The sequence below is a fragment of the Gavialis gangeticus genome, unplaced genomic scaffold (assembly GCF_001723915.1).
Source record: "Gavialis gangeticus isolate Ggan-Ray unplaced genomic scaffold, GavGan_comp1, whole genome shotgun sequence".
NCBI classification, from domain to species: Eukaryota; Metazoa; Chordata; order Crocodylia; family Gavialidae; genus Gavialis; species Gavialis gangeticus.
This window is the reverse complement of record NW_017728992.1, coordinates 146,865,400-146,892,048: the sequence shown is the minus strand read 5'-3', so window position 1 is coordinate 146,892,048 and position 26,649 is coordinate 146,865,400. Positions and strand designations below refer to the sequence as shown.

General features: G+C 40.4%; 1 protein-coding gene and 1 long non-coding RNA gene across 3 annotated transcripts in view; both read right to left on the bottom strand.

Annotated features, from left to right (window-relative positions):
- Positions 1 to 11,391, bottom strand: part of LOC109304997 — a 32,812-nt gene extending 21,421 nt beyond the window's left edge. Inside the window, exons 1-2 of the long non-coding RNA XR_002099530.1 lie at positions 9,874 to 11,391; positions 4,504 to 4,636 (exon numbers count right to left, since the gene is read on the bottom strand). This is a non-coding gene — a long non-coding RNA (uncharacterized LOC109304997). The remainder of the gene's footprint in view (positions 1 to 4,503; positions 4,637 to 9,873) is intronic.
- Positions 11,392 to 15,118: 3,727 nt separating this feature from the next.
- LOC109304996 (carbonic anhydrase 13-like) overlaps positions 15,119 to 26,649 on the bottom strand; it is a 32,577-nt gene continuing 21,046 nt past the window's right edge. For both annotated transcript variants that reach the window (XM_019527870.1, XM_019527868.1), the window contains 4 exons: positions 23,172 to 23,267; positions 21,623 to 21,685; positions 20,332 to 20,487; positions 15,119 to 17,276 (listed from right to left, as the gene is read on the bottom strand). In XM_019527870.1, coding sequence (XP_019383415.1) covers positions 17,163 to 17,276; positions 20,332 to 20,487; positions 21,623 to 21,685; positions 23,172 to 23,267 — 429 coding nt within the window. In that variant the 3' untranslated portion in view covers positions 15,119 to 17,162. The remainder of the gene's footprint in view (positions 17,277 to 20,331; positions 20,488 to 21,622; positions 21,686 to 23,171; positions 23,268 to 26,649) is intronic.

Below are 26,649 nucleotides of genomic sequence, written 5' to 3'. Positions count from 1 at the left end.
CCATGCTCCCTTTCAAAGGAAATATTTTCAATCTTCTTTAAAAATCTATTATATCTTAATATTTTTAAGATCAGAAGGCCCAGTATATTTATCTAGTTTGACGTACATCATAACAAAAGGCATCTCTCTACATACTTACATTGTCTCCTTTTCCCCAATGTCTGAATATCTTATAATCAGGGATTTAGGTTTTCCATTTGGCATGGGAAAAAATGGTAAAATGTGGATTTTCTCTTTTTAAAGAGAAAAATGAGAAGGAGAAAAATGCGGGAAACAGTGGGTTTCCCCTTGCAGGCTGGCAGAGTTCCAGCCTGCAAGGGACTGGGGGGAGTGGAAGAAGGGCAATCAGGCAGGGGGTGCCACGTGCATGTGCGCGCACACACACACACACACACACACACACACAAACACATGACAGCCAAGCAGTATGGAGAGCAGCTCCTGTAGCTCCTTGCATAGTAGTGGGGATTGAGACCCCCAGAGTGAAAAAGGGAGAGAGGGAGTTGAGCAGGGTTGGCCCCACTGCTGCCACCCCTGCTGCTGCAGAGTGGGAAAGGAGCACCTCGCCATAGAGGTGTGGAGCTCCCAGCAGCAGCACCAAGCCTTCCTGCCCCACTCTACCCTACTGCACCAGGTCCCACTTGCTGACCATGGAGGCACCGGGGGGCAGGGGGAAAGGGGCAGCAGAGGAGGGAACCCTGAACCTGCAGCCACCAACCTGCATCTACCCCATTTCACGGGCTCTGCTCCAGCCGCGCAGTCCACAGGGGAAGGGGAGCTGAGTTCCATGCTCCGCTCAGGTTGCAGCACTCGGTGCCTCCTCTGGGCAGCAGCCGGGGCTCAGGCACTGCTGGGGGACAGAGCAGGGCAGAGGGCTGTGGACCTGGGTTGCTGGCCCCATAGCTCTGGCAGCTGGGGGCCCCCTCTGGCAGGGCTGGGAGGGCCAGAGGGCTGTGGATGGGGAGTAAGGAGCACCAGCAGGGCCAGGGGGCTGTGGGTTGGGAGTGAGGGGCAACACCAGGGCTGAGAGGGGCCTTTGGAGAGGAGTGGGGGGCACTTGCAGGGCCCAGGAGGCTGTGGGTGGGGAATGAGGGGCCCCAGTAGGGCTGGGGGCTATGGGTTAGGAGTGAGGGGCACCTGCAGGGCTGGGGGGCTGTGGGTCAGGAGCGAAGGGCACTTGCAGGACCAGGGGGGCTGTGAATAAGGAGTGAGGGGCACTGGCAGTGTTGGGGGGACCTATGGCTTGGGAGTGAGAGGCAATAGCATGGGCAGGGCACCAGGATATCAGGGCTGCTCAGTGCCACAAAGCAGTGGGAAGACAGCTGCAGCTAGAACTGCATCTTGGTGAGCAAATGGGGCAGGGGAAGCTTTGCTTTCCCAAAAACCCAAAAAATCAAATGCCAAAATTTATAGGTATTTAGAATTTATTTTATTATAGTGATTGAGGCACTGGTAGTCTTCCAAACTGCTTTAAAATTGTAAATATATCAATAAAACATTGTGTTCAACTGATACCTATAAGTGGAGTTTCATTTTAATTGTGGAAAAACACAGAATGTGGGTTTTTTTAATTGGAGAACTTGTGATTTTTAAACAGAGAAAACCAGGGTGCATACTCATAACCATTTATGAACATATCCCTTCAACACTATTGCGAGTTAGAGCATGAACATACAAGTAAGTTACCACAAAGAAAACAAGGCAAGGAATTTACTGAGGCCCCTAGCACATATTCCTTTAATGGTGCAATGGAATTTGTTTTCCAGTCCCAGTAATCCCTCCTTCTGCCATGTGACACGTGCATAGTAGGAGGTGCAATTCTGGGATCAGGGTTCAGGCCCCAATCATGCCATTACTATTTGCCAGTGCAGAGGGAGCCCAGGTGTGTCTGACACCGGCAAGTTCAAAGCTGGGTGCTGCAGCCCCACATGTGAGGCCAATAGTCAGCTGATCGTTGGTCCCAGCCAGACTGTTCTGGGTCCATTTTGAAGCCCAGAGCTGTCTGGGTACTGGGGCTAATAATCAGCTAAATGTTGGCCCCAACCTTGGTTTCACAAATTTGGTTGGCTTTCTGCCATCTGATTTCCAACCTTGGATCCTCACAAGTCCAGTTCAACTGGGGCTGTCATGGCAGCTGCTCTGATTATCAAAACCTCATGCACAGCAGGTCTGGTCATGCATGGGGGATCAGAGCTGCCTGGTACAGGATTTAGAGTCCCTGGTAGTGGAAATCCCTTCAGCTCCCTACACTGGGAGCCACTGCCAAGTAATTTTTTTAAAGACCTGAGTAGGGAAATCCCTTTGGCTCCCCTACTACCACCAACCTTGGGCCTGGGCTAACTAGCAGAGGATTGTAGTCCCAGGGCCATTCCACACCCAGGTGCAGTCTGGGCCTTGGGACTGACAATCAACTGTCACTCATGGACACATGTTCACTTGTTGACCCTGGACACATATTCAGTCATAAATAGATTTTTAAAGAAGATTGAAATTAGCACCCTTTCTATTTATGCCACAATTAATGTGTTGGTTGGGGCATAAATGTAATATGTTGTGGAGCCTGAGTGCCAGCTGCTTTTCAGTAACTGCCCCTGTGCACACTTTTACACCGTAAGTAAGAGCTAAAGTCCAGGAATTAAACCTGGCTCTTCTGAGTGTCATATCAGTGCCTTATCAACAAATTAATTTCATTATAGTGTCTTCTTTAAGATCCTCTTCCTTTCTGTATGCTCATGGATTACACTCCAATACCATCATCACTACAGGCCAAATTGTCCCCACTCCACAAATGTAAATCTACAGCAGATTTCATTGAAATAATAGTTATAGCTCTCATTTTACAGCAACGTAATTGTAAGCAGAAATAAATCTTTTTTAGTGTTAGCAATGTATTTCATTTTGGTGCTTTTTGGGTTTGTCCATATTTTTTCTTCTAAAAGAAAAAGCCATCTTTCTTTTCTGTGTAGATGACAGGTTTCAATTAATTACATTTCAGAATTAATTTAGCATAAAATTAAATTGTATAAATACATAGCAGTTTAACAATGCTAAGTATTATTAATTAGTTCAGAAGCACTTGCTTGGCACTCAAATGACTGAATTAAAAACCCATTTAAAGTAATGGAAAGACAACCATTGACTGCAAAAGAGCATTGAATGAAGCCTTAAAATCATTACAGAAAGACCAAATCCAGTCCATGTGTACAGATAATACTAGACAGGACATAATTCAACAGCAACATCTCTATGTTAGAAAGAGGACAATGGGCCATCTCTGTTTTAATAGAGAGAATCTGAAGCATTTTCTTTTTACTATAAATTGCTCTATAAATGAAATGCACAAATAAGATTTTGGAGGGGGTTTTTAACACCAACCAGGTTTATAGAGGCTTAATACAGATGACATTTCAACCTCTAGGGAATGGTTTCATCATGTTACAGATATCCCTGGAATAGGGGCCATCAGAACAAACACATTTTCATGAGACGTCATCAGTGAACAGAGAACACCAAGGCACTATCATGAGACTCCTGTGGTTTTTTTATGCAATATCAATATGTACAGTGTACATATTGAAGTGCTGCTCTGCCCTGATATCATGTGTGTCCCCACCCTGCAATTAAATTGTTGCTTTGCAAAGCTGTATTGGCTCCTAGTTCCTGTAGTGTACTGGTTTGTGAAATACCTGGTAATTAAATGGTCATAAAGCTGGATTGCTCCATGATGACTGTAGTGTAAAGGTTTCCGGAATATGGGCTATGGGCTTCAATACTCACATGTCACTGACCAAAGAATGAAATCCTGATCCCACTGAAGTCACTGGTAAAACTGCCACTGATTCCAACAGGGTTAGAATTTCACCAGGAGTCTAACAAACATTCCAGTTTCAAACGTTCATAGCTCTTAACTATTCAAGGACAAATGTGTTCCATGTAATCCAATCCATCAGGTGCCTTACTGATAGGAAGAACCTTCCATAGGCCATACTTCAGCATACAAGTGCTTCAGTACATACACTGCAAATATAGAACATTGTAAAAATATGGAGAAAAATCTCCAGATTGTCTTAGTGTACTCTGCTGAATGCAGAGGTGTGCTGAATCACAAGGCTACCAGGCCATAATTGCCCCTATTGTAGCAATATATACTATAAATGCTTAAAAAAAACCCAAACCCTTGGAAGCTCAGAATTTATCAAGCATCTGCTCACTTCACTAGAATTTTAAATAGAATTTCACTGTCCATTATCTTGCTTCCAGTTTCTGTGGTTGCATCCCAGGCCTGCGGTTTGCTCCAGAAGGTCATTTATCTACTTGAGGCAGTGATTATTACTTATTACCAGTGAAACAAAGGACAGAAGAGATAATTGTGATCACCTAACTGAAAAGGACAGAGGATTTTCCCTGGTATTTCCTGCATCAAATTCAGTAAAGCAAACGTACTGGAAGTGCCACATCACTACATTTCTCAAATGCGCGACCGTTCTGCTCTCAGCAACTTACCTAATGACTGGAGTAGTTACAGTTCCTTCCAATTCAGTACTGGGCCTCTTTAGTGGGAAGATTGCTGAACGGATGATGGCTTTGGGAGGATCAGTGGTATTGTGTTCACACACAAAATCACACATCCAGACAACTAGAACAATCAACAGAGAAATGGTTAGTGTTGACTCTGATACCCTTCTTTCTAGGTTTCTTATTTAAATACCTCTTTGAAATGAATTGGGATGGTTAACGTTTCTTAGAGCAGTTAGTACTGATTCTGATATCAATTATGCCAGTGAAAATTAGGAATAGTTTAATTGAAACTAGTAAATTGTTGCTACTGTAGAACCAATGTAAATAAGACCTGAGCCAGATCTATTGTTCCTATTTTACAACAGTTAAGAAGATTGCCCTGCAATAGGTCACGTGTGTAAGAGTTCTTTGCAAATATAGGCACAAGAACCATTTTAAATGAAAACATAAAACTTGGAGGGGGAGTGGGTAGAAACCCCAGAAAGGTGCTCATATGACATATTAGCAGGTTCTGGCTTAGTCTACCCCCACCACTGATGAGGGTGCTGAATTCTACCTATTCTGCATTTTTTTGCAGTATAAGCATAAAGACAGGTCACCTGTCTTTTGATGGAAGCTAGTTTCCATATAAACTGATTTCCACAAGTTCCAAATTTTCAGTAGGAAAATTTCCATTTTGCCAACATTTATCCACATCTCTCTCTCTCTCTATATATATATATAAATTGAGTGCAAGACCTCTTAAAAAGGAAATAATGAAAAAGATCTCATCTCATTAACAGAATGTGTGCCTTAGAAACAGAAGAGAAAAAAGAAAGTTCCAACATGTTCAGTTCAGACATGTCTGAACCTTTGATATTCTAAGTCAAAATGAAATATGTGACTTTACTTTGTTGAATCAAATGGTAGCATTTAGTTTTCACTGGGCCTAACATTAAAGAGCAATTGCCAAAGTTGCTCCAGTGCCTTACAGCAGCTTTAGTCTGTAGGCCTCATGCCCTGTTTTGCTCTGGAAAAAAATGTGTCAGTTCATCTACATCTCCCATGATGCATGAAGGTGGGTCAGCAAGAGGGAGATTGCAGTGTATCTTCAAAAATGTAGTCCAGTCAATGAGCTCAGGCTACAAGGGAGAATGGGAGCATGTGGCAAGGCACCACAACAGCTCTGGTGAACACAGAAGAATATCATACTGACTCAGGACAGAAATTTCAAATTCTGTTCAACAAATTCTCTCTCTCTCTCTCTCTATATATATAGAGGTATGATCACCCTTGTTAGTGGTGGGGGCTAGACTATGCCAGAACCTGCTAATATGTCGTATGAGCACCTTTCTGGGGTTTCTACCCACTCCCCCTCCAAGTTTTATGTTTTTGTTTAAAATGGTTCTTGTGCCTATATTTGCAAAGAACTCTTACACACTTGACCTATTGCAGGGCAATCTTCTTAACTGCTGTAAAATAGGAACAATAGATCTGGCTCAGGTCTTATTTACACTGGTTCTATATCTATCTATCTATATATAAACAGAGAGAGGGAGAGAGAGAGAGAGAATTTGTTGAACAGAATTTGAAATTTCTGTCCTGAGTCAGTATGATATTCTTCTGTGTTCACCAGAGCTGTTGTGGTGCCTTGCCACATGCTCCCATTCTCCCTTGTAGCCTGAGCTCATTGACTGGACTACATTTTTGAAGATACACTGCAATCTCCCTCTTGCTGACCCACCTTCATGCATCATGGGAGATGTAGATGAACTGACACATTTTTTTCCAGAGCAAAACAGGGCATGAGGCCTACAGACTAAAGCTGCTGTAAGGCACTGGAGCAACTTTGGCAATTGCTCTTTAATGTTAGGCCCAGTGAAAACTAAATGCTACCATTTGATTCAACAAAGTAAAGTCACATATTTCATTTTGACTTAGAATATCAAAGGTTCAGACATGCCTGAACTGAACATGTTGGAACTTTCTTTTTTCTCTTCTGTTTCTAAGGCACACATTCTGTTAATGAGATGAGATCTTTTTCATTATTTCCTTTTTAAGAGGTCTTGCACTCAATTTTTAAGTAATTTAGAGCAACTTTTTTTCCCGAGATTATGCTTAGTCTGACTCCACTTTAGCTTGTTTGCACTGACACCTACTGGCAGAAAACTGGTTTCAAAGAGCTTTCTGTTTAATGAAAGCACTACTACAGTGGTCTTGCTTACTAGAAGACTGCTGCCAGAGGGCAGTATCCCTAGCCAGTCTATCTAGGATATTTCCTCTCTCTTATTGATGGCAACACCTTAATCAAACAATTTATGTTCAGTTCAAGTCTCTACTTTGAGTCCATATACACTGATTACCCTTTCTAAAGATACATTACCCTCTTTTTGAATGCTTAAGATGATGATTCCTACCACTATGAGAATGTGGTGGAAGTGATTATGACACCTTTTTCTCTTAGCAATAACAATTATTAGTGCCCAAAAGTATGACAGGTATGTTGCACAATCAAGTAGGCGTTTTCTGTGCCCTGAGGAGCATACTGGTCTACCCACTATACATATATATATCTACATGACTGTCTGCTTATAGTGGGAATCTTAAGAATTCTAATGCACTGATCACCTTTTGGTCACAAAAAATGAAATGTCACTTGCAATTGTGACACATGCCAAAGTTCATAAGGTCAAGGAAATACAGTTTTTTAGTGAAATATTATGGTATTTTATTAGTATGATAAACTAGATAACATTTATCTAAGTACGCCAGGACAGAAGTTCAATGACTTTCCTTGCCCTGTTCTTGAGAATGACAAATACAGTGTTACTACAGTATAAAGAATAATAGTGCTTGTCACCATTGCCAATCAAATATAAACACATCTGGCCAATCAGACATATGAATTTTTTGCCAAAGCATAACAATTTAAAACCAGCAAATAAGACAATTTCTAATTAGCTTAAAACAAAATTTATCCTGCAGTTTGTATAACCCCAGTAAAATTAGTACACATCAGAAAATAATACAAGTATTTGATTTGTGCCTGCCTGTTCTATTGTCATTTTTTTTTAATCAAAAATGAAGTGTAAAGAAACTGAAGGATGCTATCAAGAATACGTCTCTCTAAATGTCTCTACTTCTCAGTATTTCTGATTTGATGACTGCATTCTCCTTTGCATCAGCATTGCAGATGCATCATCACTGCATCTAGCAGTGAAAAGGATGGCTTTGGCACCATATCTGAGTGCGTTCACATTATTTGAACGTTAGGGTCCATTTGCTCAATCACTCATTCAGTCAAATTGCTTGCCAGACAAGAACTCAATGGGCAACAGCAACTATTTCCACAACCTTTGCTAGAATTCATTTCTGTTCTGGGCGTCATTAACAAAACCCCACTGGGTGCAGTGAGCTGGCCTTTAACTGCATTCCAGGACTCTAGGGTGCTGCAACAAACTGGAAATTCTGCAACAGGCTCATTAAAATATTTAAGTTTTTAATGAGCTAGGGAGGCAGTTGGGAATTATAGGATACATCATTTTTGTTAGATATTTGTGTAAAACAACCCAAGGTGTAATGATCAAGGGAATTATCTATATCATGTCTGTCCAACTGGCAGCCCATGTGGCCTGCAAGGAGTAAGTTTGTGGTCCCTGGGTTCTCACATGGCTGCTGCTCCCCCCCACCCTCCTACATTGCTTTGTCTGCAACAGCAGCAGCAGCCAGATGCTTTTCGCTCCCTGCCCCTCTGGCTTCTGCTTCCAAGGGGCAGGGCAGAGCAGCATAGCACAACCTACAGTGCTGGGGAAAACCCATGGTGTGGGGGTGTGTCACAGTGCTGAAGAGAGCACACACCCAGGGAGCTGGGGCACCTATGCCCATGTGTGGTGCAGAGTGGGTGAGGGAAACACCTGTGCGTATGGCTCAGCAATAGGAGGAAGCACCCTGGTGCAGCAGGGGGGGCACCTGTATTGGTGTGGCCCATGGGGCATGAGGCCCCTGCTAATACAGCCCATGGGGCTTGAGGCCGCTGGCTGCTAAGAAGTTGGGAAGCACTGACTTAAATGATCTTCTGTAGGTTTCAAAGCCCACTGAGGTGAATGAGACTGTTTCCATACCAGAGCTGCTGTCTCAGCTTGTCTGAAGGCTCAGAGGACAGCACCCTGTTGGTTTAAATCCACAACATGGTTTAATGATTTTCTTTACAATCACAATCTATTTTTGAAATCAAGGCTTAGGATGCTGAGGCCAGGCACAGGTTCCAGAGCAGGTCACTTGGCCTTGGAATCACAAAATGAGCAGGGACCTGACCAGCAGCTAGAGCTGGGCTAAACTCTTTCAATGAACAGCAAATTCACTGAAAAATGGTGTTTTAATTTTTCCAGATCTATTGCTAATGCCACATTTGAGCCCCTGAGTTCTGATATTTCACAGGCATTGAGGGCACCCATTGGAAAGTGAAGTCAATGGCATCTAAGCTTTGAAAACAGAGGGTATGGTGCATTATTCAGTCAGTGCTATGCTGATCACTGCTGCCCCTGCTTCCCATGCACTAGCTTCCTAACTGGAGCAGCTGCATGAGCTATCAGCAGAGCCTATCAACGTCTGGCGTGGGACGTCACATGCATGGAGTGGCTGTGGCATATGTCAGCATGATACCTTGCACCAGTTAGACAGACTTACAGAGTTCCACATACTGCTGAGCCACGTGAAACATCGGGTTCTAGGCATCTCAGGTTGGATGCTCCAGATCAGGGAGTACTTTTGACCCAATAACTGCGTGCTTCACTATCTGTAGCATAACAACACAGGAGTGATTGGGGCATCTTCCCCCAGTGCAAACTAGGAGTGGGAAGGGTGGCAGTGAAATACTGCTACTGCTGCTGTGCTATTGTGTTGGTGGCATGAGCAGCAGCTGGAAGTCACCACTGTCCCCATGTGTTGTAGCTGCCCCAGGCATCCAGCTGCATTGCTTCACCTCTCCTCAGTTCCTTACCTATGGAATAGATAATCTTTGGGATTGGATGGCAATAGTGCTACCCTCTGATATCACAGGGAGGCTGCCCAGCTGCTTGTAAAGCACTCATGTATGCCACTGAAAAGCACAAGTAGATTAATTCTTTAAAGCAACGTGCACACATCTGAACAGCATGTAGGAACACAGACCTGTCTGATTTCCTGGCAAAAAGGCTCCTTGATTCTTCTTTCCCTTGCTGTTTGTTTCTCATACTATTGCTGTCTATCCCACCCATTCCCAAACAATATAGAAATCAGGACACCAGAACTGGAGTCATATAAGTAAGGTGCAGGCATATTGTTGTTAGCTTCTTTTAGCATCTCTCCCTCTTCCCATCAGCATCACTTCCGTCTTACCTGGATTAATCTTGAGTCAGTTGCCTCTCAACCATATGCTTATCTCTTACAGGCACTGGCAATTGCTGCTGTTTCTGTCTGCTGAAAATGAGATGTAAAACCAGGTGTCATCAGCATATTGATGGACAACATATTGGTTCCACCAATCTCCTGGCATCTCCAGTGAGGCTCATTTATACATGGAAAAGGACAAGAGATGCAGCTGAGCCCAGGTGGACTCCACATGAAAGGGCTCTTAAGGCAGAAGAGACATTTCCCATCCCTATTCATTGGATTCCAATTGAAGGAGCTATTAGAAATCATTGAGTGCTTCACCCCAAACCTTTTATGCTTGTTGGTATCACCTTCTGATTGTCTTTCCTTATAAACTTTTAGAGTGCTAGGCAGAACATGATGGCTGCTTATACATGTACTCTGATGTGGGAAGGCACATTTTCATTAGAACAGTTCTTGGGCAGCCGCTCTAATTAAAATGTCTCACTGTTACATGTATTAAGCCCCAGCATGCTTAAAAATGTCTGCAGGATGCTTTATTCAAACCTCAGTCGATGAGGTTTAGTTAAAGCACCCTGTGGCCATTTAAAAATGTATCGGGGCTTAATACATGTGACACTATATTGACACTGCAGCAGTCTAATTAGAACACCAAAGAGCATGTGAATAGGCAGCCACAGGGTATAGTTTCAGGGATGCCATGATACATGTCACCTTTATAGGATAGCTTACCTCTGCACAAACTGGCTTAGAATTATGTTACCTATAATTACATTTAAACAATTGTTGGCACTGGAGATTCTGGCATGATTCTCTTGATCAACAGGGACAATGACTTTTTTTCCCCCTGAGAACTGTTTGCCAAGAAATTAATCTATAACATAGTCCAGGAATGTGGTTCTAACAAAAATACCTATGAGGTCATGGTTTTAAAGACCACATATCTGATTACTGTGGATATAATTTAAGATGACAGGAGACAAAGAAGGCTAGAAGTTAACTTTTGATTAGGGATACTTTTCATACTAAAGACGCTGGAAAGTTGGGCCTAGACAGGCCATCGGTCTGACTGAGTGTGGCACTTTTTAGGTTCATTAAAGAAGGCTCAACTTTCCAATGGGTGGCTCCAAGACATCTGATATTGCAGAGATACAGTAGGGATTAAATAGCTACATTACTTACTTCTCCTACATTAAGAAATTTTAAAGTAAAGAAATGCAAATAGACAGAGTTTTTGGCCTCTTACTGCAGTCAAAAGAGTAAGGGGCCAGAGAGTGGTAGGAAAAATGCTGTAGAGCAAAAGGCTGTACCCCAAAAGGATACGGTGCCAACTGATCCTTAGGTGATGCAGCTAAGGTGTAACATATAGTGTACCATAGACCATACTATATAATACTTCAACAGCCATTTCACTACTGCACTGGCTCAAGACAATGGAGGCAGGGGTAATAACAGAAAGGTGCCACTGCCCCAGCTGCAAGGAGTGCAAAGGTAGGACAGTAACAAACTGAGTCCAAAACAAGGACTCTGCTACCAGAAAACACTGGGGAGAATTTGATCTCTGTGCCCATGTCTTTGGGTGGACAGAGGCTATAGTTATATATAGTGCAGCTGACATTGTTCCTTATTCTTGCACAACTGTTCAGATCTCCTGGCAAACAGAAGCAAGGTCCTGCCTTCTCCTCACTCCCAATAGCATACTGTCGACCAAGGAGCACTCACAAGAACTCAGGTTCTAAAATTCTTCCACACCTTTACATGGATCATACAAGGTGTGGAGGAAGAGAGTCTTTGTCCATTCCTTCCATTGCTCACTCACAAAAAAACATAGAAGAGCAAGGCTTTATATTAAGAAGAACACTAAAAGCCAGATTCTGCTAGGCATTTATGGAACTATAGAACAGGTAAAAGGACCACACAAGGGTTTTCTCTGTCTTCACAGCCTGCACAGGGATTAGACAGAATTGCTGACCCCTCACTCTCTGAAGCATAGCAACTCTCTTTCCCACAATTCCACAAAGCAAGTGGGGTGACAGTGGAGCTTCTCCCTCTTCCCTCCCCCATCCTGATCAAGCATAGAGCAAGTCAGCTTGTTGTGGGAAGGGTGGTAAGATGCACAAAACAATATAGTACCACAGTTGAGTCCCAGATGCTTTTCTGAAAGTCCTGCTAGACACAGGCCAGATTGTGTCCATATACTAAGTGGTAAAGAAATGCCGAGGAGGCTTTATAGCCTATTTGATCAGCTTCTTAGGGACTCCCTTCAGTTCAAGGGAAATCCTTGCGCAGCTCGCTCTACACCAACCTTCCCAGTCTTTATCATAAGAGACATCAGGGCTAAAACTGGTAAAAAAGGAGGCAGATGGAGTGCTTACTTGGTCTAGTAATCCCCAGCTCTCTGGCAGCTGCAGGGGGGAGACACAAAGCATAAGTATTCCGAGGATGCTCTAAATTACACCTGGTTAAAACTGACTTTTGGTAGCCTGGGGGATTATAAAGATGACACAAATCTCTCTTTTTGCCCCTTCCTCATCAGGTCCTGTGCCAAGCAGGGAAGAGTTGGACCCAATCTGTTTACTTCTGAAAAGAAAGGTGTTAAGATGACCAACCAGAAGCTCCCAACAGCTATAGTTCTCAGCAAATGTCCTTAACCATCTTTGAGGAACTGAGTATTTTATATAATGGTTGATCTAAAAGAGCTGCTGTTAGAAGGAGAGAGGACATACATGTCTTGGTCGATGATTGACTGCCGCTAAGCAGAAAACCTAACCAAGCAACACAATATTTTGAACCATTGTAGAAAAATATGGATGATCTCAAATTGCCAGACATTTTACTTAGAACCTGTAAACAATACCTAATTCAGACATATTTTCAACTATTCTGTCTTAGGACCATAGGAAAGTAAGGCTGGAAGAAAACTTACAAGGTCATCTAGACCCTGTTCAAGGCAGGAACACCCCTGACCAAGCCATCCCAGCCTAGCAAGCAGAAAGCAACTGTGACCCCCTGAAACCTGAGATTCTGCTCCTGTCTTTGTTTCAAGGTAATTTGCATCATCACAGATCCTCACAGGAGGTGAAAGGCTCCATAGCAGCTATGAACTGACTGCCCAGAGGAGTTTTCCATCTATTGACTCCTCTGTGAAATCCTATGAAATATGAACTTCCATTTCTACCCAGAACTTTTACAATCTTTCCTCCAATGCCTGATGAAGGGTGTTTGTGCCCGAAAGCTTGCAATTAAAATTTTTTTTTTGCAAAAATCTTGTTGGTCTAATAAAAGATATCATTTTTACTATGAGTCCTGATTGCCTTTTCCTGTAGCGTAGACCAACATGGCTACAACCTGGATACCTAACCTGCTCTTGAAAACTTCCAAGCATGGTGATTCCAGAGTCTCTAGGTAACCCGTTTCAATGCTTGACCACCCACATAATCAGAAAGCTCTGCCTAATCTCCAACCTAAATTCCCCTTCCTGAAGCTTGAGGCCTTTGCTCCTAGTTTTGGCCCCTGTGACCATAGAGAAGAACCCATCTCCATCCTTTCCATAATCGTCCTTCACGTATTTGAAGGCTGTTATCAAATCCTCCTTCAGCCTTCCCTTCTCCACACTAAATAGCCCTACTTCTTTCAGCCTTTCCTCAAAAGTTATGTTTCTCACATCTCTAATCATTTTTGTTCCTCTCTGTTGGACTCTTCAATCTGTCCTCCACAAGTGTATTGAAGTGTGGGACCCAAAACTGGCACAGGACACCAGGCAAGGCCTCACCAGTGCTAAATAGAGCAGAAGAATCACTTCCCATGCTGTTGGGGGTTTTTTTGCAATAAAAGCACATGGTTGGTTTATGTTCAGCTTATGGTCCATCATAATCCCCAGGTCTTTCCCTGCAGTACTATAGCCTAGCCAGTCATTTCCCAGTCTTTATTTGTGCATGAAATTATTCTGTCCCAAGAGCAGGATTTGGCAATTGTCCTTGCTGAATCTCGTTTGATTGATTGCAGACCATTTCTCCAGTCTATCCATATCATTCCAGATTCTAGCTCTACCCAACAATGACATCATCAGCAAATTTGCCAAGCAAGCACTTGATCCCACTGCCCAAATCATTAGTGACGACATGAAATAATACCAAACCCAAGACAGACCCTGAGCAACCCACTTGATACCTCCTCCCATCTAGACATTGAGGCATTGATGATGACTTGTTGAGCGCGATGATGTAACCAATTTTGTATGCATCTTATGGTACTTTCACCTAGTCTGCATTTTCTGGACTTGTTTAGGAGAATATCATGGGAGACGACGTCCAAAGTCATGCTAAAGTTAAGGTATATCACATGCACTACTCATCCCCACATCCACAGAGCCTGTCATCTTATCATAGAAGAAAATCAGGTTGGTCACCTATGCCTTGCTCTTGGTGACTCCATGCTGGCTGTTCCTGATCACCTTGCTCTCCTCTGGGTCCTTCACAATAGATTCCTTGAGGACTAATGATATGATCTTGGAAGGTATTGAGGTCAGGCTGACTAATCTGTAACTCCTTTCCTTAAAGATGGGCACTATATTTGCCCCTTTTCCAGACATCTGGGATCTCACCCAACCTCCACAAGCTCTCAAAGGGGAGAGCTAAAGGCTCTGAAAATTACCTCAGCCAATTTCTTCAGTACCCTATGGTGCATCCCATCTGGCCCTGCTGCCTTGAAAGCATCTAGCTTCTCAAATTAATCTCTAACCTGCTTTTCTACTACTCTAGGCTGTTTCTTTTCTTCCCTATCTTTGCTGCCAGCTGCCTTATCATCTGGTAACTTCCCCTATTTGAGAAGACTAAGGTAAAAAACATTCACTACTTGAGCCTTCTCTGCCTCATCCGTAACTAGATTGCCTTCAACATTCTGTAAGTGACCTATGGCTTCTCTGGTCTTCCTTTTACTTTTGACATATTTGTAGAATCCCTTTTTATTGCCTTTTACATCTCTTGCCAGCTGCATCTGAAATTGTGCCTTGGCCTTCCAATTTTTTTCCCTACATACCCATGCAATGTTTTTCTCTAGTACTATGACCGAGTTTCCACTTTTATAAGATTCCCTTTTGAGCTGCAACTTATTGAGAGACTGCTGTTTAGCCAGGCTGTTCTCCTGTTCATTTTAAACTAGAGTTGAAAGAGCAAATACCAAAAATCAGGCACAAGGTTGGCTGTGAACATCTCCATCCCAAACTGCAAACTGTTAAGTGGAAAATAGAAGACACGTTCACAACATCTGTTTTTATTTGGTGAAATCCTTAGAAGTATCAAAGCACTGGATCAGCTTAACTACTTATTTTCAATACATTGAAAACATCTAAGAAAACTTTCTTTTCGACTCCAACATGGACAAATGCAGCTGTAGCTTCCTTATTTTCTTTCCTCAGGAAAATCACTTCTTTAGAACCTTTTACACAATTTGTAAGTGTTTCTTTCTTGATGTTCTGCAGCTACTCAGGTGATAGAGAAACATATTAGATGCAATAACAGGTCAAAAAAAGAAAAGTGAAAAAATGCATACACACCAGCAATTATACCCTACAGACACACAAGCATGCACACACACACACACCTATCAAGAAAAGATCTTATCTGGACAGGACCATTCAGAGGTCTTTTAATCTGACCTATGTCCTCCTGTCCATCCTATGATGCTTGGACTGACAACCATCTGCCTGCAGGCCAGTAGCTTCTGTTATACTGCCTTTCATGTATTTTCTGAGGCCAGTTTCCTTACATTCCTTTTCCGCGTATTGTTCTGCAATGCTAAGCAACAGGAGCAATTTCAACTCCAGCTTGGAAAGAGACCACATTTTTAATGGGAAGAGACAACAAAGAAACTATAGTATTTATCTTCCTATCTAATCTAAGCTAAACTATCTATCTACCTATAGAAAGGAGTACTGGAGTTTCAGGAAAGTCTACATCTAGCCATCTAAACTCTGCAACTCTTGCTTGTGATGTTTCCCCTCAAACCAAGGGCCAGGGCAAAAGGAGAAGCCTACAAAACCCAAGGTGCTAGATGTTGTAGACAAAGAAGCAGTCAGTCTCATGATTTTTAGAAGACTTTTCTTTTAAATGGCTTTTCTGGCATTACCTCCCACTCTTCCAAGAGTTGTTTGGATTTTAGCTGTTTCCTCCAGGACTTATCTGTAGCAGCCCTGGAGAAATGCAGTTGGCATTACTAACTTCTTTGGGTGGGATTAAATCATGACTAAATTTGAAGTAAAAAATTCATAGGATCAGCAAGGAAATTATTGTAGTTCCTGGTAGTGTAGAAGCTGGTTTTCTCCTCTACTTCCTTTAATCAATTTCTAGCTTTCTTTAAAACCCATATAGAATGCCAAACCTGCAGACACCTAGCAGATACGCTTCAATATGGAACTGGAGGAAACAAGACTGGTAGGAGGCAGCTGCTGAGATCTCAATTCCTCTTCCTTGTAGGAACAGAAGGGTAATTCTGATGGTATTTATATCCTTAAACTATCCTATTAAAGTATCCTATTAAAAACCAAAGAAAAAAATTACTTTAAAGAAAACTGCATTGAAATAATGAAAGATCAAGGTGATTCACAGGTAAATATTTACCTTCTAATATATGGGCACTGTGGGACTACCTTTTGGTTTTAAATGGAAGTCATCACATTTTAGCAAATCCATCACAGTACTCCAGGTTATACAATCACTCACTTTGCTTATGGTTAGGAATGAAATCCTACCAGCTTTGATAAATTATTCTTCTCTTGGGAACAAAAAGAAGAGGCTAATCTAGATGCAATAAAAAGATGCAATGTGTGGAACCCTCCTCCACCGCCCCCCGAAAATGTTTTAAAATCCAAACTTAATTTTGCAAAGGAATAAACACCTCTCAACTCCCATTGTTGTCATAGGCTTAACCACATTCAGTGTCTTGAAGGGGTTACTCAGAACCTGGCAGAATCACATTCAGTGCTCATGATTGTATTCACCTGCACAGACTGCAAGGAAGTTGCTTTGTAAGCTCTGCTCCAATGCCACAGCACACACATGCCAAAAGGGCTGAACCCATTCAAACCAGGTAAAATTGGCATAACTGCCAATGAAAGTCAGGATATGTTTGCTTTGTCAAAAATGATCGCATTGTAACTATAATAGTACGTATATAGTATTATAAATAATGGTACCTATTTATTCTAACAACTCATAAAAAGCATAGAGCATATTATTATTAAAATCAATTCAGCTTCCTAAATGGTCTCAGCAGTGGCAGATTCTTGCTTTACTCCTTTAATTCCTTCTGACTTCCCGTCCCTTTAAAGGCTGTGGTGGCCGGTAGTTTCTCAGCAAGTAGCAGGCTGCCTCACCCTCACCAGTACACAGAAGGCTGCGGAATTTGGCTAGCTGCAGATGAAAAGAGGTATAAAAGTTCAGCAAAGAAATGTCATGCTTATGCTAAATGAAAAGCTTAGCAATAAACATTAACATACTTGTCACCTTTATTCCTCCAGGAAGTACAGGGATCACATTTCCCAGGACAAGTGTAGAACACCAATCTGCCATTTCAGACCTTGCTCTTGTTAGCTACAATTTCTCATTTATACCTTGCAAGTAAGTATTGCTCAAGAAGAAACTGGGTATAGAATTCACTGACTGCATATATTCACACTTGCTTCCTCTTAATCTGAAGCCAAAAATATTCTCTAAAAATGATTTCTAAGCTTGATTTTGCAGCTTGAAGGCTAACTCGATTCATACCAATTGCTTCTTCCCATAAGGATTGCCTGGTAACCCACATAAACAGGCAGGCAAAATCTGATTATAGGCTTTCTTGTTCCACAAACATTTTTACCCTCAGTTAGGAATTATGAATGCTGTATTTAAAAAGACTTATCTGGTTTCCATGTTGTGTCATTTAACTGGCGTACAACACAATGCAAATAATTGTTAGGGATGAGCCTGCATCATAACATCAAACCCAGGATTTCTTCTTAGGCATGAATAGAATTAGAAAATGCTTAACTCCCAATCCAAACTTCACAACTTGGATCTATTTCAACATGTCAAACCCATCTCAGTAACCTTGAACTGTGAGGGTAACTGAAACTAAATTTAGTTTGTAATCTGAATGTTGCTATTCTGACCCACTTCTGATAGTTGCTAGTTTTATACAGTGTTTTGCTTCTGATTTTTATCCCTTTGTAGTTACTACCAGTTGGACAAAAAAGTCATGATTCTGATCATGCATAAAATATGTCAGGAAAAAAAAAATACCCTGAAAACAAATACTTCAAAACTAAAGGGGCTAAGAAGATAATTATTTGAGAAAAAACCAATAAAGCGTAGAAAATTACAAATGGCCAGATTCTGTCTTTGTTACACAGTTTAAACTATGTGTGTAACTAAACACTACACAGCTGACTTACTACAGTTTCCTTGGTTTGATACCTCAGGGATAATAGCCAAAGCTAAGAGTTGACACTTTATATTCATTAAAATGGCTACATGACCACAATTAATGAGATATGGTTCCTAAATCTAGCATGTCCCTACTATACCCAAGAACTTTACTTGATTACTTAAAGATAACCACCACAAAACTGCACGTGCAAACAAACAGAAACAAACTAACTTCAGAGGAGGGTAGGATTTTTAAGTCATTTAAAGTAATTCGTTCCTTATTTTTTCCTCTGACGCTCCATGAAAATCTCACATTGACATGGGTTTCTTTATTTTGAAATTGTTCCCAAGTAGCAAAAGAAATAACGTTTGACGTTTCTATGAAACATAACGAAACCAAACCCCCGTCAAAAAAACCAAATTGAGAAGTAGGACCAATTGGGGAATAAATCCTAAATTGGTGGCACTTTGAAGCAAATCATAGGTAATAGTTTTCATCTGAACAAACTTTGTCTTTGGAAATTTTGACCTGAATATGAAGAATGACGATGAAGAACTGTTGTAATTCTAATAATTACAGATTTTTAATAATTATGTTTATTATCATTCAATCACTAATAATGCTGAATGATTATATAGCACCTCTCCTCTTAAATTACAAAGCTGAAAATACATTAAGCATATTATACAGATTGAGAAATTCAAGTACTGTGTGGCTATCTGACTCATTTAAGGCTACTTTGGAACAAAAGTTCAAATGCCCTTGACTCTGACTAGTGGTCCCATCCATTGAACCTCACAGTCTTTATTTTGGGGAAAAAAATTCAGGCCGGTTTCTGTATCTGAATTGGTTCATTCAAGTAGCATTCACATATGTATTTGTGAATGCAACTTGTAACTTCTGTGCATAAAAAAGTGTTACTCCCTACACAGCTTACACTTCTATTCTTCTGAGAACATGAAGTCTCAAGAGACAATGCTGAAAGCATGAAATCCTGATCCACTAAAATCAAGGTAAATTTTGCTATCAACTTCATTGGGGCTCAGGATTTCACCCCTAAAATCCTCCAGCAAACTTATTTCAGTCAAACAAGACAGCATGGACACAAATAACTTGGCAGCTACTAATCACTGTGGTTACAGTCTGCCATATTTAATCACATTAAGTAGTATAACATATCGCGTTTCTCTTTTATATTCCTGTTGGACTACAATCTGCCTCAGTTCATTGGTGAAGGATACCAAGGTGAAAGGAAAGAATAGCGATATGGCCCAAGAGTAAATCATTTTATTGACTTTTTATATGGAGGAAATGAATACTGGCGTGTGATAAACTTCAAGTTTTTAATGTGGTCAGTGTAACAATGAAATCTACAACAGGAATACCAATTACCAGTTTCTGAGAATTTGGAGATTGATTATAATACATCTGCATTGGGAAAACACCTTATGCATAAAAGGATTTGCCTTAGTAGCCACTGGATGTCACTGTTGCACAGGCCTACAGCCAGAGTTCAGTTTTACAGCTCGAGCTTGAGAAATACGAATGATTTGATGCTCTTAATCCTAGCATAAATTCATTTTGTTTGAGTGATAGAGTGTACCTACAGCATTCAGGCTCATCAAGCTTCACACTTTTTGTACCTAAAAATAGGAACTATTTGATGAAGCTGAACTAGGATTATATAGAAAAAGGCATGAATAAAAGAAAGAAATAATTTAATGGAATATTCAGTCATTAAGAACTGTGGACTAGAGTACAAATGGTTCCAATTACCAAAAAAACCTAAAATTAAATTATCTATCAGCTTCTTTTTGTATTTTTTTCCACAAATCAGTTTTAAATTTCAAATATTTTTCTAATAATGACAACTGATAACAAACAAAAAAGTTATGATAATTTCAAATGTTTCAGAAACCCAAGGATAAAAATTTCTATCAAATTATAAAGGACAAAACTAGATCCAAAAAATTAAATATTTAAAACTGTAAACAGAAGATTCTTGTGAGTATCATTTTAAAACTGTGATTTTGAAGGGTTAGAGGGATCAGAGCCTACCTGTTCAGAGCAAACACTGATTGGTTCTCTGAGAACTATCCAGACGACACTTTCAAGAAGGGGTGGAACAGTAAGAGAGCCACAATATGTCCAGTAGTCCAGAGAGCGGGGAAGCAGACAGGAAGGGTCAAAGTTTGTGAACAAGGCTTGTTTACCCTGGAAAAAAAGAATGTATATATTTTAATCCATGACCACCTCATCAGGAAACCATTTGTTATACAAATTAGTAAATTGCTCTGCTGTCACTGATGTAAAAACAATGGGTGCTATAAAATGTTGCTTCCTTGAAAACAACAGGCACAACCAGCCACAGCCTAGGTAAAACATACTAGAAGCCCCCGTGGCAGAGACTGTTCCATTGTGGAACAGGGTTTGCAGGGTTCTGGCGGCTTCGGTGGTAGCCCAGAGCCATCCAGGTGAAAGATCTGTGCCTTTGTGGCATCTTTGCCATTAAGCACTGCAGGAAGTGCCATGATTCCTTTGAAGCTTGCCATTACCATAGCCTCCCCTTGACTATCAAGGATCCAGGGATGGAAGCTGTAAGACAAAGACAGTAAAGCCTGGGAATATATTCCCATTATATTTTAAAAATCACCAGGGGGTGGCAATATGCATCTCTTGACCCTAACGACACTCTTCCTCCCCAGCTTTCCCTTCTCTTGTCACAGGGATCTCTGTACTGACAAACTCCTCAGGAGGTTTGATGCTAGAGGCTGACTCTTCACACAGAAGTTCAGATTAATTTATACAGGGCCCCCTGTACATTCCTAGAAAACAAGGAAGTCAAACCAGACTTTCCTTCTTTACTGCTTAAAATAAATTTCCCAGACAAATCATGCAGTTACCCTGTATCAGTGATCTTGATAATAAATAAGATATCAGGGGTTACCATTCACTGTGGCTAATTAACATTTTCTTCCATTCACCGCATGCTGTATGACAGAGAGAGGTAGTTAGCTATGACAGTCTGAAGTCAGGCAGAAGCCAGGACAAGGTGGCTCTTTACAGACTCACTGGTTCAAAAATGTGCAAGTTTTTGTAGGCGACAGCCTATTTCATCAAATGCTGTGAGTAGGAAGATTCTGACTGTACAACAGAGTCTTTTAATTACTAATATGCTGTCCTGCTTTTAACATTACCCAACAAAATGGCTCCTGAACTGTCCCAGATTAGAGCTAGTCCCCATTTCCCAGCTATGAATACTTAAAGAATAAGAATGTGAATTATAAGGAAAGGGACAATAGTAGAAATCCTGGAAAACTTTAATGTTCCTTTAGGTGAATAACTTTACCTTGGCCCTGATGGCATCCAAGCGGTCTGTAATTTTCTTTAGTTGAGGGTTACACTCGCCAATCTGTAAACAGAAAAAGGGAAACAATTATTTTCTTAAGGAAAGAATATGCCTTAAAGTTTGTTTAAACTGTATTCACATGGGACCTGATCCTTCACTCATTGAAGTTAAAACTGATAAACTTCAGAGGATGTAGGAGTCAAGCCCATAACTAGTTAAACCTACCTTCACAGATATTATTTTAGCTATATATTTTTAGTTCCCTTTGTTGCAGTAGAATAAAAAAAAACATTTTTCTCTTTTTAACAATATTTTTAGAGGAACTGTAACAACCTCAGCTGATTCACATACGAATAAATTACCTGTAGTACATGCTATAGCATTTCGTTCCTTAAAGTACACCTGAAAATTCGGAAACTTGATTCTCCTGGGTCTAGCTCCTGCTGAATTGAATTTCTTGGCGCACACACACAATAAGACATTCATTCAATCAGAATGATGTAAACTGGGAAGACAGCAACATGTATAAAATAATATTTCATTAAAGTGATACTTTGTAACAGCTTGCAGAACTGAGGCAGGGCCAGCATGGATAGCTAATCAATGTCATGGACCTCAGACAACAGTGGTCTCAGACATTAAATTCTCCACTCAGCAAGGAGATTATAAAAGAGTCCTGAATTGTAGCAGAATCATGTAGTTATACAGAGTACAGAGAGGGCAGCATGGCAGGCTGCTAGTTTGAAGTAGAGTTTAGTTCTGTTGTTTACTTTGTGAAAAAGGAGTTTGAATGGGTGGCTGGGGTGTAGCCATAGTGTCTATGATTATGAAGACCCAACAGCCACAAATGTTTGTGTACATTTGAAGGTCACAGACAGTGCTTTGGAGTAGTGCACTAGCATCCTAAAATAACCATCACTGTACTAATGTGCATTGAAGCAGGGATCACAAAATTGCCCAGTGCTCTGTCTCCTAATCAAGGATTGGCTTTTGTATTTACTTCCCCTTACATGAAGTCAATGAGGCTTTAGGAGAAGGTGAATTTCACCTGAGAACAAGCAGGTGATCAAATATATTAGACTTAAGCTTCTTCAGTAGCTTTAAGGAAGGTCTCAAAGGTCTGTTTTCCTCTTTAGACCAAGAAGAAGTACTTAGACACTGAAACAAATTACAAAGGGTTTGTTTTTTCTGTCTCTTGAAGCCTTCACAATCAAGACTTAGTGTCTTTCTGGAAAACAAACTTTAACCAACAACAAGTTATTGGGCTTAGTACAAGAGAAATTGGATGAAATTCTATGGCCTGGGTTCTACAGGAGTTCAGACTAGATGATCTGATACAACTTCTGGACTTTAAGTCTATGAATACAGCTATAACATCTTTCAGATGATATGGCAACAAATTTCCCAAATTTGGCACCTTTTTGCCTTTTGAAGAGAATGCTAATATTTTAGGATAATTTATGATAATGCAGTATGTGTTATAACAATGTTGTTATAAGCTTATAGCACTAGTTTGTTTAAAAAAAGAGACAAAACAATCTTTTCCTACCTTTAAAAATACAGCCATGACAGCCAATCCATCTGGCTGACGAGCAGCCTCAACAAAGCTGGAATATCTGTCTGCATTCCAATGAACCACATGCAACTGAAAGGCAAAAAGCACATATACAGTTATTTCTGCTTAACTGGAGCAAAGTTACAAATTAATATATATTGCATGGGTGTTGGATATTCTACTTCACCTGTTCATACTCAGACGCATTTGGATTTTCTAACTGCAAATATTTACTGAAATCTGTAAATATATAATAATTCATACAAGTAATAACAAGCACTGAGAGTAGCTGGGATTAAAACTGATACAGAATTGACATAAATTAGCAGTTTTTCTCCAGTATCTTTCATCTTCATGGTGGTTCATTTTAAAATAAAATTTAAAAAAGTAATCCATAGTTATGACACTATAGTATCTGAGATACTGTATTTCAAACACAGAGCATTTAAAACGGAGAGAAACAACAGTATCTATGAATACAGCTTAAGAAAAAAAACCTGCCATGATACTGTATTTACTCTCTATTCAAAATATTGGGAGATATAAGGCCCAAATTTTCATAAAATTAATGCCTAAATTTACCTAGGCACCTATGATATTCAAAGATGTATAGAACTTGCCTTGCCAATAGATTTTGTGCTTGGGATGTTTTGCATTCAAATTTTAATAAGCATTTCAATGACACCTCGGCTGTTTGTGTCATTGTGTGGATGCTCAATGTATGCTGATCCACTCTTGAAAGATCCATTCTGGCAGTTCTAAGATTGCATGATTTGGTCAGGTAAAAATGACTGACCTCTTCCCCAGTATCACACTAGCCCCTCCCAACAAGCAGCCATCCTAAGTCAGGCCTACATTCTCCAGGTGGGAATCCTTAGATCTCTGTGGAAGGAGCAAGTTCACAGAGCACAACATCAATTCTCCCTTGTGCAAGCCAGTGCTATTCTCTGCCTACCTAGTTGTAAAGAGCACATATGAAAGTACCTAGATAGATATTGTAGTTTCAAAATATTTTCAAATATTAGTAAGTCTCAGTCAGCCTGATCAACAATATTTTTCAGATAGGGAAATAGAGGCTTGAGTAATTAAAAAAGTATAATGGGGGTCCTTCTGATGCTTAGATTTTTGATTTTCTATGGTACAGAAAATATACCACTCCAAGTGATTTAACTCAGTGTCAAGCATGTACAGTACTTCTGTGAGTTAGGCCCCAGATGCACCCAGAGAAACTGAAGATTCCCAAAGTGGAGGCTGCTTAGAAAATATAGACCTTAGTGATGTATCCAAATAAATTGGCATGGGAAGCAAGTGATTATATGAATGAACTAGGAGTCAGGAGGTCTTGTCCAAAACCCTGCTTCACACTCGATTTGGCACTTGCTCAATCTCTACAAGCTTCAGGTGTCCTTATCTGTAAAATGACTCTGATAATACTTGGCATTATGAGACATAATTAATGTTTAGTAAATACACAGACCCCAAACCAGCAAAGCAAATAAGCATGTGCTTACCATTAAGCAAGTACAGAGTGCCATTGAAGTTATTGGGACTCATGCACTTAACTTTAGCTAAGCAAAGGCTTAAGTATATTGCTGGATCATCATCATAGGGATCCTTGGAGAAAGCTGCTATACAAGTCAATGATAATCATTCTTTAGACCAGAAATGAAATATAGGAGTTCATACCTCAATGGTCAGTCCCCTAGATCATTCCGAGAGCATGCACTGGAACTTACAATTTTCACACTGGACCATTCATATTTTTAGGTTTACATATAATTTTAAAATAATTTAATTTGAAGACATTACATTTTTTCATACACAAAGAGGAAACAGATACTTTCAGTATGAATTACTTTTATTGTGGATTAATAAAAACAACAAAAACACAAGAAGTAAAAACCCCACAGCTAAATTAACCACACTCCCCCCCCTTTAATTTTGCCAAGAGAAAAAAAAAATCTGTGAAACATTTTAGGGTAGAGCCCCACTCTCAATGGCTTGTGACTTCTCTTTTAAGGAATAGATCCGGTCTTACCACCTCTTGCGCACCGCAGCTTGTTGAAGAAACCTTGGTCTCACCATGCGATGTCTCAAAGTAATGGGACCATGATCCCTCCTTTTCCTGATGTCATCTGGTGTGGCGTGAACCATGTAGTCTTCTTTGCTTGTGAACTAGCTCTTTCTTCTTGCATGTGCCAATTTGGCAGAGGTTCTTTCTTGTTTCACAGGCAACATTCTTCATCCAACTGAGCACTGAAACTGCATTTACAGCTCCTTCTGGGTGTTTTCTTCTGTATGAACAGTGCTCAGCAGCCTTGCTCTTATTCCTGGGTTTTTCCCCAATTCTGGGTTCCTTATCCCAAAACCAAAACGATGTCTAAAGTGCTTCGTGAAGAAGGTTACCAAAAGGACAGGTAGTGGGAATTGTTTGTTTGTTTTTTGGTTAGACTGGCTAGAAATTCAGAGATATTTTCTCCTTCCATTTGGTTTCTTAGATGGAACATACATTTTTGTTTCAGCTAGAAATTTGGTTTTGGTGCATAATGGTTTTTAAGCACCACTATTAATTCTTTACACTCCATCTCACCTGGTTCCTGTGGAAAACATAAGCCTTTAAAAACTGCAAATGTAACTTTTCCCCACTAGTGTTAGAAAAACCTTTTTTTCTGGGCACTGTCTATCCAATAAAATACTGATCAAGCCTCTGCATTGTAATTTGTTTCTCTTTAGCATTATACCGAAACCCTATTTTTCTTTAAAAATCCATGTTTACCCAGAAAGGCCTCTTCACTGTCTCTGAGCTATTTGTTGTTTTAGATCCCATTCTCTTCACCATATTTCCCACACACAGAGAAAACAGATACTTTTAATCTGGATGGTTTTATTGTAGTTTACTCAAAAGCAACAAATAAGAAAGAGCAAAAGTAAAGCCTCCCTGAGAGAGCACACTGCATTTCTCTTCTGTGACATTCTGCACTGAATGGAACACAGTAAAAGGCTACCTGTCTTGTTAGGCAGTATAATCCTTTAAAGGTATAATGGTGCAGCACACAGAAAACAAAGGCATAAATAAATGTTCCACAAAAATAGCCACCTTGCTCTTCAACAAATAGCAAAATGCACAGGCCCCTGGTAAGGTCAGTTAAAGGAAATTTGTAGTTTCTAGGGTGGACTGATTGAGAGAAAATGTTCTTAGAAAAAAGATAAAAACAAAACAAAACCATTCTCAAACTATTAAATATCTCTGAATTTTCAAGTTACCATCTCTCATGTACTTCCTGTCTTACCCTCTCCAAAGTTGGAAAAAAAAGAAAAAAGAAAAATATATTTTGGAAAAGAATCACATATAAAGCATTTCCAGAATACTGTTCTTGTTTTGATAAAGGCTGGGGGCAGAAAAGGTGGGGAGTACAAAAAGAAAAAAGAAAAAAAGAAAAAAAAAAAAATCACCACAGTGAGATGCATAAAC